The 14,687-nt window shown below is 35.5% G+C and overlaps 2 protein-coding genes across 3 annotated transcripts; one reads left to right on the top strand and one right to left on the bottom strand.

Annotated features, from left to right (window-relative positions):
- Positions 1–3,343: 3,343 nt before the first annotated feature.
- LOC114357379 (cytochrome B5-like protein) lies at positions 3,344–5,474 on the top strand. Its single transcript, XM_028310977.1, has 3 exons — positions 3,344–3,570; positions 4,309–4,706; positions 5,045–5,474. Exons 2-3 carry the CDS (start codon positions 4,422–4,424, stop codon positions 5,228–5,230), a joined length of 471 nt encoding a protein of 156 aa, XP_028166778.1. The 5' UTR covers positions 3,344–3,570; positions 4,309–4,421; the 3' UTR covers positions 5,231–5,474.
- A 5,016-nt stretch (positions 5,475–10,490) lies between these two features.
- Positions 10,491–14,450, bottom strand: PGAP5 (Per1-like protein PGAP5). 2 transcript variants are annotated; one of them, XM_028310925.1, is made up of 8 exons: positions 14,164–14,447; positions 13,857–14,049; positions 13,586–13,727; positions 12,581–12,747; positions 12,326–12,408; positions 11,966–12,253; positions 10,954–11,105; positions 10,498–10,608 (listed from the first exon to the last, which is right to left on the bottom strand). In XM_028310925.1, the coding sequence occupies exons 1-8, from the start codon at positions 14,287–14,289 to the stop codon at positions 10,590–10,592; spliced, it is 1,170 nt and encodes a 389-aa protein (XP_028166726.1). In that variant the 5' UTR covers positions 14,290–14,447; the 3' UTR covers positions 10,498–10,589. The 2 variants fall into 2 exon arrangements, with proteins under 2 accessions (XP_028166727.1, XP_028166726.1); XM_028310926.1 differs by lacking the exon at positions 10,954–11,105 and having other exon boundaries at positions 10,491–10,608; positions 14,164–14,450.
- Between the last annotated feature and the right edge of the window lie 237 nt (positions 14,451–14,687).

The raw sequence follows: 14,687 nt of genomic DNA on the forward strand, positions 1-14,687 counted from the left end.
ACAAATAAAGAATAATATTTTTGTTGTTCATTGCTGCATGTGCGTCACTATCTATAGGCGTGTCGTGTCAGTCTTGCGCATCCAAAGCTTTTCTTGATAACCAGATGAGGATATTATTTTCAAATGGTGTTTACATCGAAGACATGACTATAATATTAATAAGTTCATCTGATAACCTCATGTACTTATGTTTTCTAAACTATTTCATGTACTTACTTATATTAAACTAAAACATTTACACTATTTCATGCCTTAGCCAAACAACTAACCAAACAATAATAAATCACGTAAATTATTGAGAATGAGCGCGAAACTACGTCAATATTATTCTGACGTTAGTAAATGTAGAGATCATAAATGATGAAAACAGGTGTTTATTTGAATCATTGCAAAAATTCAAAATAAATCTAATCTAATCAAACGCAGGAAGAAATCAGTCTCAAATGTTACATCAGTCATCAAAACAACAACAGGGTCACTAGATGCTTAATCGATAGCAATTTTTGCAAACAAGCCTGTTAGGTATGGCAATCGCAAAAACATTTTTCATCACTCATCATAATCTAACGCGCAAAAGACATCTGGGACAGGCCTAGTGTTTTATTATTTATAGAAATATGTACCTACAAACTTACAGCTGTTTTCAATCAACAAATAAATACTAAAATAATAGTTTTTACCCGAGACTTTTCCCGATTTTAACGTTTTTCCGGGAAATTTTTCACTGTTCACTCGAACTTCAATTAAAATTAGAAAAAAAATATTTTTAGAATTAATCCTGCCATTCTCAAGTTCTGCGCTTAGCAACACCAGTTTTTTAATTATATCTTAATACATACTAGGTAAATAAGAGGTTTAAATAATGTGGTAGAGTCATCGTTGCATTATAAGACTGTGTAAATAATATAATCAGTATCAGACATAGAGACAAACATAGGTACCTAATACATGGTGTAAGGAACAAGTTGGAAAACTCATAAGAATGAAAAGTTGTTTCCTGCACAAAGAAAATTGGTGTAACGTTCTCCACAATGTTTTCATTTTCAATTTACTATATTAATAATATTTTTTCACGTCATTCATTTTCGGGAATAACACGAGATAAGAAGTCGAACGTGAATGACGTGGTAGTCACTGCTTCATATAAAAAATAATATAATAAACATAAATTAATCCTATTGTAAGATCGCCTAAGAACTACTTTACAATACACCTTTTTTTTTAATTATTTTAATGCAACAATATTTTAATCAAAAATATACAGTTTTAATTTTATTTACCTATTGAGTGACACTTAAATATTTATATGCACTTTTTGTTCTTTCATTCCCCTGAATTCAGTGTATCTTTTACCAAGTGGTTCCTTCCACCCTGTATGTAGAGTAGGTATTAGTCGTAGACTCAGACGTGATTGCGAAAGTGAAACCCCGGAATTAATAATATATTTTCCGATGATTAGAATATAGCGTGACGATACTCTATGTGTGGTAATTGAACTATTATTATGTTAACTGATAAAATATTACGTTGCGATCATTCACCGCGTACGTCACCAGCGTCAAAGAACTGACCAACGCAGCGTAAACAAAACGACTTCTACGATCTTCGTAATAATATTTATGGGTTTTAATGTCGTCATTCATAAATTGTAACTAAACAGTCAAAACAGGCTCTTTTATCTGCCCAATAATATACCCATTTGTATTTATCTATTTTATCAAATGGATATGTGAGACCGTAAAAACGATTTTCCATGACAAATTTTCATTTTGAAAAATTAAAGCATGACAACATCAATATCACTAATATTCGTACGATAAGTCACGTAAACAAAATTAAGATAACTTTTAATCAACAGCCTGACATCAAAATTTTGTCATATGGCGAGACATCTCACAACGTAGGTAAGTGATATTAAGTAAAATTTTTATACCTATTTAAATTATGCTGTTGCGAGGCAAATAATGGACAAAAACTTTTTGTGATAAGTAGCGGTGTATTTCATACACTCCTGAAAGTCTGCTTCTTTAAAATAATAAAAATACATTTATTTTCCCATTCAAACTTAGGTTTATTATTAGGTCTTACAGTAAGTAGGTATGTTAAAGCTTGGTTGGTCGAGGTACTTAACACTAAACTCTACTTCTCGCAAACCAATTTTTATAGAAAAATCGTGTGCCAATTAATAAATGATCATTAAGAGAGTAGACTCATGCAATGAAATACAGTATAGGTAATATGACTCGGATAATCAGATTCAGTACAGTAAGTTACATGTACATTTTTATGTGTAAGGATATTATTTATCGTTTAATATCCCCAATTAAATAATAAATAAATAATAATAAATAAATATACTTTTACATTTTACATTTTAAACTAAGCAAAGCTTGTACTATGGGTACTAGACAACGGATATAAACATACTTAAATACTTTTTTTTTGTAAATACATACATATTATACATAGAAAACACCCAGTCCAATACAAACAAATATTTTCATGCACACAAATGTTTGTTTATTTAATTACCCACGCTACATTTCCTTTTGTGAAACATGATTATAATATTACTTAGGCATTGTTATTATCCTTCCTTTGACAATCATTTTAATAATAATAACACTAAAACAACGTTCATAAAACATAAAAGGCATTTCATCGTTGTTAAAATAATATCCTCATTGTAGTAGTAACATTTAAAAATTCCATTTTCAGAAAAATAAATATACGTAATTGGCAGTAGGAATATTTCATTTTTATTATCTACGAAATGTTCAAGTTCAAGTGCAGGTTCATTTGCGGAATATTTTTTTACTTTGTGAGATAATCCTACCGGTTTAATGCGCTTCATTTAGGTTTGGCATTATGTAATCGACGTGCTACTTACTATTGTTGTCAAGTTCATTTTTTAAAATGCCACTGACTGATATAAAAAAAAACATTCCTAAAATGATTCTATAATCTTGTTAATAAAAATAAAATTTTCACATCTAATTTCAAACTTTAATTTTTACTCAAACTTTATTAAAATAATTACAAGTAAAAATATAATCTAGCTCTCTATTTTTAAGTTTCCAATCCACGTGTTAGTTTAAATAATGCGGTCATTTTCTAAGGCTCAATCACTGAAAACTACTTATTGAAAATACCATGGAAATATTTTAATTTATAAATAAACTGTGTAAAAAATAGATCATTTCCTGTATTGAGTGTAAAATTAATAGTAATCTTATCAAAAATCCCGTGTTAATTGAGGGAACCGTAGCTCGTGCGGCGCGCTGTAGGCAAGATAGTGCGGTGTTACATCAGATCGCCGGCGCGTGCGCGCGCGGTATAAAAGCTCCCGCGCGCCAAACCGGCACTCATTCACAAATCGCAAGTTATACATGACAAAACATTAGTTCGTGGCAATGATCTACGCTCTCATGCATTACCTTGAAATAGTGGAAACTGAATACAATAACAAACAGTGGTGGTATAGTGACAACTGGTGTGACAGTCATTCCCCGCGCTTTGAGCATCAGCAGAGATAACACTAGTCCTTCGGCACAGTGCATTGATTAAAAGGTAATTATGGATAATAATGTTGTTTATAATTCAAAGTTTAATTAGAAATAAACAATCAATAACCTTCACCTTAATGTACAATAGAGTTCAATTACCTATTCGAAAACAAGTCAATAATATTTTTTAATTAAAACAATTGAATGTCAAACCTTTGCATACATAGGAAAACGTCACTAAAACGTCTTCCCGACTGACCCTTTACGTCAAACATACGTTTGCGATAAACTTTTTCCCACATCATTGTTTTTCGCAGCTTTTGATAAATGCCTCCATTTTTTTTATCTTTGTTTTAAGTTCAGAGGTCAAAAGTAGATACGGCTTCACAGGCTGCCGCGTTACTATGTAGATTTGAAGCCTCGAAAGGTTTTTATAGCATCACTACAGCCCCTAATCCCCTGGTGGTGGTATAGGCTAGGCTGGTCTTAGACTGTAAACTAATATGAGCCGAGAGTATCGAATGTGCTATTCACGCTTCAGCACACACCTGAGGGCTGCCGCACGCCTGTCTAGCTAGAGTCGCCTGTATAAAGCAACGTATTTTAACGTTGTGATCTATTAGAAGTATTTGTTAAAAATCGGAAGTTCTGCACTTTGATGGAGATCAAATAAATATTTACATATTAGTAATCTCATTAATATTAATATTTTTATGACTCTATAAATGTTACAATATCTTCAACCCTAAACTGCAGAATGTGAAATTGCAAGCGCTAATAAGGTTTCGTAATCCCTTTCCAGAGTTTCGCGGTTCCTGACGAGCAAACGCATTCAGTCAATTTGAAGAGAACGACGTTAGCAGACGAATAGACAAGACACGTTTTAAGAAGTTATAGAAAGAAGACATTTCCATAATGGCAACTGTACAAGCCGCGCCTTCGAGCCTGCCTACTCCGATCCCCAAACAGGAGAGCAAAGATCTGGACATCATGGCGCTCACCATGGCTGCGCTCCGACTGGTCAACCCTTGGACCGTCGAGAAAAAGGCCGACAAATGGTCGGACAGTTCTGAACCCGGGGCGCCCGATGCGAAAGACCGCATCATCTCCCTGGAAGAAGTCGCCCTGCACGACACGCCTCAAGACTGCTGGGTGGTCATCTACGACCGCGTGTACGACATAACTACTTTCCTTTATGAGGTGAGTTGAACTAATGATCTAACCAGGATATTTATATACTTTTCAATGCAACATCAAATGTTTACAATCAGCTCGAACGTGACATATCACGCATTTGTGATAAGTGATTGTTATCTATCTGGTTTAGTGGTTGTCTATCCCGACTAAAGTCACTGGTCAAGGATTCAATACTCGTAATTTTCTAAAATACCACGCGATTTCGTACCTAATAACGATGTAGAGCCATAATAAAAATTCTAGTTAGATGTAATTGAATACAGTTTGAACTACCTTCGAATGTTACTGACCCCAAAAGTTTTATTTGGACACAAACTTATAACTGGCTATTTTTGTTTTAGCACCCTGGTGGAGCAGACGTGATGCTGGAATACGCGGGGCAAGACGCAAGCACCGCGTTCAGGAGTTCAGGCCACAGCCGCCACACCGGCAAGACCCTGGACCGGTTCCTCGTGGGAGAGCTGCCCATGCACGAACGCATGTACCGGCGCCCCGGCGGCATGCGACTCAGCGACATACCTGACTAACCGGTAGACTAATCACTTGAAACCACGATGTGTTCCCACCAATAGCGATTACAAGCACACGATATTTTTTCTACAGCGATTCACGTTCAGAACTAAGGTTCTATAAAAGGTAAATAAGTTTACCTTAGCGAATGCTTAAACGCAACACCAGAATTGTACTCTGAGTAGACGACATATTGATGTTTATTTCAATCCAAGTGACTCTTGTCACCAAGTTCAAACTTGAAGTGCATAATATCATAAACAATCGCAAAATAGAGCATAGTTGTCGTTAATGTAATTAAACCGCAATTAATTTAAGTTTATCAATAACTTTTCATGTAGCAAGACTTAAGTGTTTGTTAACCTTACTCAGTAATGTCAGATGATAGCGAGCGCTCTGTTTAAAGGTAGATATTTGTACCTTATTCCAACCTACCCAGTGTCTTAATTGAATTATGTACCTTTGTTTTTGTTGTCTGCTCTGCTGAGACAGAGTAGCAATTTAGTATTGTATAACTTATAGCTTTTGCATTTATTTTATTAGTTTATAATTATTTTTACTACTTAGTTATAGTTCAGTATTAATTCCTCACGCTCTCTTACGAAAATTGATAGTGTTTGAAGAAAGAATGTAAAACTTTACATGAATATCGAATTATGTTTAATTTGATATGAATGTGTTAATACTTAAATTTAAAGTTCCTAATAGTTTTATTTTGTGAAATAAATTTTTCTAATGATTTCATTCGCGTATTTTTTATCAGCGACCTCCTAAGTTATCTGCATTGTTGAACCTCACCTTTCATCCGAGCTGGTTATCGAGTTAAGTGATACGAGATGACGACAAACACGCAATGACCGTACAAGGCAAAGCAGGCGGGTAGCATCGCCTGATATAATTAGTTGTCCAATAATTTAGCAGTTACATGATAAAAATTACAAGCTATAAGGCTAACTACTTAAGTGACGTGATAATAATTACACCTATACATTTAAAAACATCTGCATAGTAACGTTATCAAACTGCGAGTCATACTTATCTTTCTTGAATTGAAATGACGACAAGGAATAATATGTATTACGTATAAAAGTTCGCACGTGTCTTGAATACTTTTATATAAGCTTGTATGGGTTCGCGAACACTGATACATGCAGGGAACTCTTTTACTTATTTTAAACAACTGTTATCTCCCTTATGTTTTTTGGAAGAGATTATTCCATAGAGATATAGACCGCCTAAATTGTGCCGTCTCTTGTTTATTTCTTTCTTTTTTTTGTTTTGCGTTGTGTACAATATCAACAATCTATCTTTTGTTTCGTCAGAAAAATAACATGGATTTCTATACCCTCTAGCCGCGGGGGCAGCTAGTGGTTTATGTGGGGTTCTGCCCGTCAGAAGGGCAGGGCTTACCCACTAAAGATCTGACGTTGCCCTCGGTAAGCAATATGAGTCGGGAACGCGGGACATCACTATCGGCGTTTTGCCTCAAACATTCGTCCGCGTTCCTTGCTCGGCATTCGGCTCGCTTAGTGCGCAGCCTTAAACCAAGGAAGGCCTTCAACCTTCAGCGAGCGGCACGCAGGACACGTGCTGCGCTGTCGCGGCCTCTTAAGATTCTTTAGACGCCACCGATACCCCCCAGTATCTGATGGGCCGAGGCCTATTAGGAAGGGGTAGGTGGACGTCATAGAGCCTCCTCCTGTGCCCGAGACGTCATCGGCGGGCAATGGGTGCGTCGGGTGATACTTCCCACTCCCTCTCCGCCGCTTCCTTCTGTGAAATGACTGCTTCGCAGAAGGTGAGCACTCCACGCCACGCCTCCTCTCGATTAGTCATAATGGTGATTTCTATAGATAGAAACCGATAGGATAGATCCTATCATGATTATTTCTGAAAGTACTTAGTCGGATAGGCAAAAATAACATTCGTCAAGATAATATTTATTAAGTACACAATATTTTGCCCAACGTACGAGTACCTAAGAGCGACAAAAACAAACACATTTTACACGTTAGTTACATAANCATAGCTGGGCGTTAACTCGTTAATCCGTTAATCGTTAATTAACGAAGTTAACATTCCTATTAACGGATTAACTTTTAAGTTAACTTTAAAAAATGTTAACGGACTCGTTAACTTCCGTTAAATTATCCTAAGTCCGTTAATCGTTAATCCAGTACCTACTATTTAATTTACCAAAAAGATACAGCAGGAAAATTTACCAAATGGCAATGCCAGATTTTGTATGGAAGTTGGCGTCTTTTTTTTTCTCGCGGCCATCGGCCAAGCTTTGTTTTTTGATTACAAAATATTGTAATAAACCAAACTTACTATGACATGTATATCTCTTAACTCAGTCTGAACTGAGTTACGAGCGTTAGAAGTTTGATGATTTACATACTAGATTTGCTTTTTGCACGCAAGTTTTGTAAGAAATTACAACAAAATATTGCGCTATTTTTTATTGCGCTGATTCTACTCCACACTGATGTCTGGAGCCTTTAATGGATGGTATTGTTTGTTTACACATACAATGTCACTATTTTGTTGCAATTTCTTACAAAACTTGCGCGCAAAAAGCAAATCTAGTATGTAAATCATCAAACTTCTAATGTAATAAACCAAACTTACTATGACATGTATATCTCTTAACTCAGTCTGAACTGAGTTACGAGCGTTAGAAGTTTGATGATTTACATACTAGATTTGCTTTTTGCACGCAAGTTTTGTAAGAAATTACAACAAAATATTGCGCTATTTTTTATTGCGCTGATTCTACTCCACACTGATGTCTGGAGCCTTTAATGGATGGTATTGTTTGTTTACACATACAATGTCACTATTTTGTTGCAATTTCTTACAAAACTTGCGCGCAAAAAGCAAATCTAGTATGTAAATCATCAAACTTCTAATGCTCGTAACTCAGTTCAGACTGAGTTTAAAGGTATACATGCCGTAGTAAGTTTAGTTTATTACACTATTTTGTATCCAAAAAAACATGGTTTGGTCGATGGCCGCGCGAAAAAAAAAAGACGCCAATTTCCGGCATTGTCTTTTCTGTCTTGTCAGGGACCACCTCATAATCGGTCAATTTTGACTGCAAAAAATCTGTTAAAAGTGGTTTTGACCTAGGTGTGCAAGTGCACTTCGTGGACCACTTGAAATGCTTCCAGGGACCACCGGTTAAGAACCACTGCACTAGAAAAACGCGTTCTGACAAGTACGTTCGGGCTTCCAGAACTTCCAGAACACAAAACAACAGTTTTTGTAACCAGAACCACAGATAATATAATACTAGTCAGAACGAAGCGATATAAAAAATGCAATTTTTTTATTTATTTACAAGTTTTAATCATGGACCCATGCTTTATAATATGTATATTGACTTCACTTCTTAGTAGGTATGTGTGGGACAAATCTTGCAACTGAATTTATGACCAGTTCTCAACCGATTGAGCTGAAATTTGGTATACTTATGTAAGTACGGTGAAAATGCAATGTTATGGTACCATTAAGCTGGCCTGATGATGGAGTCAGGAGGTGGCCATAGGAACTACTAAATGAAACGGCAGCATCGCTTCGAATTTGGGTTCGTTGGATTTGTCTTTTAGAGCACTTTGATGCTAAATTGTATTGTAATTGAACCAAGGCTCTGAGATGGAGATACTATAGACATTTTTAAAAACAAGCTGTTATTCTGAAATACAGTTTTTACTCAAACTAAAAAAATAACTGTATGCAAGGTTCCTTAAAATAATTTCGAAAACTTGTAGCGCAAACATAAAAGAGGAATAAATTCCGTGCGCGATACAAGCTTTTGAAATTATTTGAACCTTGCATACAATTACTTTTCAGGGTTCCGTAGCCAAATGGCAAAAAACGGAACCCTTATAGATTCGTCATGTCTGTCTGTCCGTCCGTATGTCACAGCCATTTTTTTGATGATGTACAGTCACGGAATGAAAAGGTTCGTCAGTTTTCAAATTGATTCCTTCAACGAATCGCCAGCACATATTACCTTTTGAAACTATGTTACAGAATAATCTCGAGTTAGAGAAAATAATCTTTAAATGTTCGTCAGTAAAGTTCAAAATTATTCAGATCAAAGTTGTTTGACGATTTATCTTGTCAAGAAGATTATTATGATTGATAAACTAAAACCTTCTTGTTGGTTCCACCTGCCATTATTATTTCTATTAAATAAAAAAAATATTGTCAATTGGTCAATGTCATCATTGCGTTGCACTGATGGGATAGAAAAATAAACAAGCAAAACCTTATTCGTTAGGTAGCAAACGTCATATTTATTTAAATGTTAGCAGCACTGTTTCTTGCACTGTTATGTTGGCAGGTTTGACTCTTACAGTACCTAGTGCAAGCGAAAACCGACACTAAGGTGACGAACCTTTTCATTCCGCGACTGTACATTACTATAAAAACTACCAACGAAAATTGTTTTGAACGAGATCTAGTAAGTAGTTTTTTTTGATACCTCGTAAATCGTAAACCGCTTATTACCGCGTAATCTTTCATACTAATAACTTAAATTAAAAAAAAAACATAATTCAATGGTACGGAACCCTTTGTGCGTGAGTCCGACACGCACTTGGCCGGTTTTTTCGTTTTATTATCGTGTGTTAACGGATTAACGATTAACGTTAACTTGCGTTAAATCTTGCTAAATGTAACGTTTTAACGTTTAACGAAGTTAATTTTTTTATTAACGGTTTAACGATTAACGAAGTTAACTATTTGATTAACGGTGCCCAGCTATGCACGTTAGTTACATAATAATTTTTTCTTGCTTTTTTTTCAAATATACCGACTTTTCTATATTACTTCCGCCAATCAAAAGGCACTTAAACAAAAAATGATTGCGCCTGGATGATACTCGTAAGTTGCCTATCGGTTTTTATAGTACGACAAACTTGAATTCTCGTTTGTACTGGCTTAATCACGAGAGGGCAACAACCTAATTAAGACGACAGTATTGTAATAAGTATGAAAAGTAGTAACAAAATTTGCATGACGAGAAAAAAGTTTAACGTGACTGCGACCACAGTACCTACTACACGACAGCATGCGATCATGATTTATTTAGACAAAAAACTGAATATTTATACAGAGCGTAAGTAATGTGAATGCTTTGATTCTGAGAGATAACTCTACCAAATAAATCTAAAAATAATATAAATATTAAATATTGAGTACCTAGCTTGTTTATTTAAGTAATCTAGTTACTATGGGTGTAATTTTGTTTTATAAAAATACGCTTAGTGTTGTTTTGACAGTTTAATTAAAATTTAACAAAAATAAATTAGGTATTCACTAACCACGATATGGAAGTTGGAATGATGAACATCACTTGTGTCAATGTTAAACTTTCTTCCCCGATCTGTGGACAAAGATAAATCATCATATTATTTTGAAGGTTTTATCAATATAAAAAGCTGTCAAAAAGAATTTTCATGTATAGGTGCCAATTTTATGGACCCATTCGGTGCAAATTTTATGGACATATACGGTCTATTTCATGTAAAGCTTGCAACCACCCATGTAAAGCTCACTCGGCTTCGTGAGTTGCAAGATTTATAACTACACACTACCTAAAGTGCCATGAAGATGGAGTCCATCAAATCTTTACCTTATGGTTTTGACTCAATGTAGAGCGTTGAGGCAGATAGCGCCAAATAGTAACCATAATCCTTATTAAGAACGTTTCTATGAAAAAAAAACTTACAATTGCTTGTAATTAAAATAGTGGGCGGTAGAGTTGAAATATCTCAGGTAGATGACAAGAGCCATGGTCATTAGTATCGCCGTGACCTGCATAGTCCACTCCCGCGGCATGCCGCATTTGGAAACCCTCACTTCTTCTGGCGTTATGGTAAGCTACAACAAAACATAATGTTAAGGATTTGCTACACTGGATGCGAACTCTGCGGTCAAAGTGAACGCAGCCCGCATCATGTTACGTACATTATTGTCGGTCAGGGCCCATTGGCCTGCGGTCCGAGAAAAACAATCTGTTAGCGGTAGTGATAAAGGCAGGTTGCGTTCTTTGCTCGTGCCCACACGGTCAAGTCGCATCAATACGAAATGTACAGACACCAACAAAGTTGTTCATACATTATGCAGATCGCAACCGCAGAATGCTTCCAGTGTAACAGATCCCTTAACTTTCAGCTTGTGCGTCACTGAACGCCTATTAATGTCAATGCAAATTAGATCATTAACACAATAAACTCAGTTTACATACACATGGTCAAGTATTTTTGTATCTATTCATTATTAACCTCTATAAAATTCGAAACTAGATATTACTCGCTGTTTTCAGATACGTAAACAAACAGTGATAAGAAGTGACTTTTACATCATTTATCTGTGGCGTTGTATGCACATAAGTTTAAAGTACAAGAAAGGAGTCTTGTAAATACCAATGATTCACGATCGATAAATTATTTTAAATACAAGGAAAATAGTACATCTCAAATGATATCAATTTCCGAGAAAAACAGGTAAAATAAAGCAAAAGAGGGGACGGGTCATACTATTATTATAGAGGTAAAGTAACATTATTATTAATCGCCGGCGAAGCCGCGTGTAAAAGTTAGTACCTAAGTATACAACGACGTAAGATAGCCACGATGATAACGTATTTAATATTCGGTCATTTGACTTTGGAAAATAGGTCCCGCAAGTGACGTCAATCACAGCTCATAAAATGTTGATAAAAAAGTAAATGCCCTCACCAAATAATACTTAGGGTCCAATCGATTCCTCCACGAAAAGGACGGCACTGTGTACTCCACAAACTCGATCTTATGGTCAGGGGTGGGCACAAAACTGTGCCTCACTACGCAGCTGTGATGCGTATGCGCACCGAAAGCCGCTCGCGGGCGGAGGCTTTCCACAAGGTACTCAGTAGACTCTTTGGAGAGGCAGTCCCAGCGTTCCTCGAACAAGTTGTTGCGCTCTGGTAAAGGCGCTGCGTCCGGCTCCGTGCAAATGCTATCCGACTCTCTGTATAGGGGATAGTGCTGAAAATTGCATTTAAGAATCATGTTCTGTTACTAAAAATCGACTAATTCAAGTCAAGCTTGTGAACTCACCTGCATCAAAATCGGTCTGCTATACTTCTCCAATCTTGTTTTTCCCTTACAAAGAGCAGAACCACTGCTACACTTCATGATATCTGTATGCAAGAGACAATTTCTATTATTATGTGGTTTGTGCAAAAATAGGTACTGAGTCTAAAAAAATTAGAGTTATGAATAACTAAAAGTTTTGTCAAAAATGTTTGCAATGTGTACCTACTGAAGCGAGACAATAATATTATATTATGTTAAATACACTTGATAAAGCACCTGAAATCCTGTCGATCTCGCTAACTGCGCGGGAGCAGAGAGTGCAACCGTCGCCTTCCATGGCCATGGAGTTGATGAGCACAAAATGGTTCCCCTTTAGCGTCACCAGGCGGACTGGAGGCGCGTCCAACTTGCTTTCAAATCGGTGGGCGAGGTGCGGTGTTATCCTTTGAATGCACTATTGTTAATATTCAAAGATTTAAATTAAACCAAATTCTAAATATTTTAATATTTTCTAGTCATTTCTAATCACTAACTAATGAAATGCAATATTATTGTGCAATCAGTGCATTCTTAATTAAAGAACATGAAACTTCTAGTATGTTCAACATCTTTGTATTAAATTAATAAAATAAAATGCTACATGTAAGAAATAATATTTATTCTTTAAACATATTTTATTTATGGATAAATTCCAATGTTTATGTTACACTTTTTTATTTATTACTCTCTCTGACATTTAATTCTAATCAATAAAACAATTAATAAAAAAATATCAATCACTAGCTGACCCGGCGAACTTCGTACCGCCTTAGCGTAGAGATTTTCTTAATATTTTTTTCCGTAAGAACCATCCTTGGACTTCCACAAACATTTAAAAAAAAGAATTATCGAAATCGGTTCAGCCGTTCACACGTGATGCCGTGACAACGCGAAACGGGTTTCATTTTTATATATATAGATGAGTGAATCACAGAATAACATATTAGGGTCAATTATATTATTATACTTATATTACAATAAAATATGATTGATAATGTGTCTAAAGTAAGATAATAGCAAAATCAATTACCTACGGAACACATCACTTTCTATTGGTCCAGCAATTCTAGATTCTCTTACAAGTTTCTTGCTTTAAAATTTATAAGTGTAATAATTAAGTTTATTATTATAAATTATTTATCAAAGACAGGGGTACCTAAATAGGACCTAAGATGATGAGAGAAAGAAAAAAAAACAAAACATTGGAAAAGCAGAACTTATTTGAGGAATTAAGTCACTTACCTATAATGAAATCCAATGTCATGATTGCCAACAACGGCATACATGGTAGTTCCATCTGGAACCTTAAAAAGTTTATGGAATCTTTCTACATAATCCTTAAATTCTCGCTGGGAACACCATTTGCCTTCATCAAATAAGTCACCTGATATAAAAAAAAAATATAGGTCAGTAAAGTGAAGTTCTTATTAGAATAAAACTCTTTAAACCTAATAATTATTAGAAGTAGCACAATTCAAAGATTAGGGCTTAATATTAAAATTTTATGTGTTACCTAAAACAAATACAGCTTCGGGTCTGTGTAAAGTCATAGCAGTTTGAAAGGCACGGTGCATTTGGTACTCTCTTCGCCACTTGTCCAGCCAATGGCCATTACGGGAGCCCAACAGATGAGTGTCAGCCAACACCATGACATACAAAGGCTCTACATCATCTGGCGGCGATTTGCTGAGTGCTGGCCAGCCACACTAAAAAGATTTAATACATAATTTAGACATATCCCTTGAACATGTGTTTTGAAAACAATGTAATAATACTAAGTTAGATTAAATGAAAGTAACATGGTAATACTTCAAACATACCTGAATTTGAGTCACATAGTAGATAAGGTATTCACAATAGATGTAGATAAAAATAATGCCGATAAGAAACCTAGGAATGGTTCGATAGAACAACTTGTGGTGCCACCTTCGAATAGTTACCGGCATATTTAGGATCTTTGTCTAATTTAGACATATAGCACACAGGTGATTCATCCTTGTACAAAAATAGATTCCCGGATAATGAACATGAGGTATTTTCTTTCTGATCTAGAATTAAATATAATAAATAAACACTCCGACCGGAGGCAAAACAAACAGCTGGCTCTGGCCTCTGGCTTAAGATGTCACTGTCAGATTGATTGACGTTGACAGACTCAACTTTTTTAAATTGTCCGATTCAGCCTCAGTGGCCCTCAGTACTTTCATAATTTTTAGAATTATGAAAAACATTAATGGAATTCTTATCCATTTTTATGTTCAAAAGCGAAGAAGACAAAGGTCAAATTATATTTCTTTTAATCAGCCGGGAACTATTCAGGTTGTAATTTTTATAAATTAACCAA

Source organism: Ostrinia furnacalis, unplaced genomic scaffold (genome assembly GCF_004193835.3).
Source record: "Ostrinia furnacalis isolate ACB-3 unplaced genomic scaffold, ASM419383v2 OfSCF3139, whole genome shotgun sequence".
NCBI lineage: Eukaryota > Metazoa > Arthropoda > Insecta > Lepidoptera > Crambidae > Ostrinia > Ostrinia furnacalis.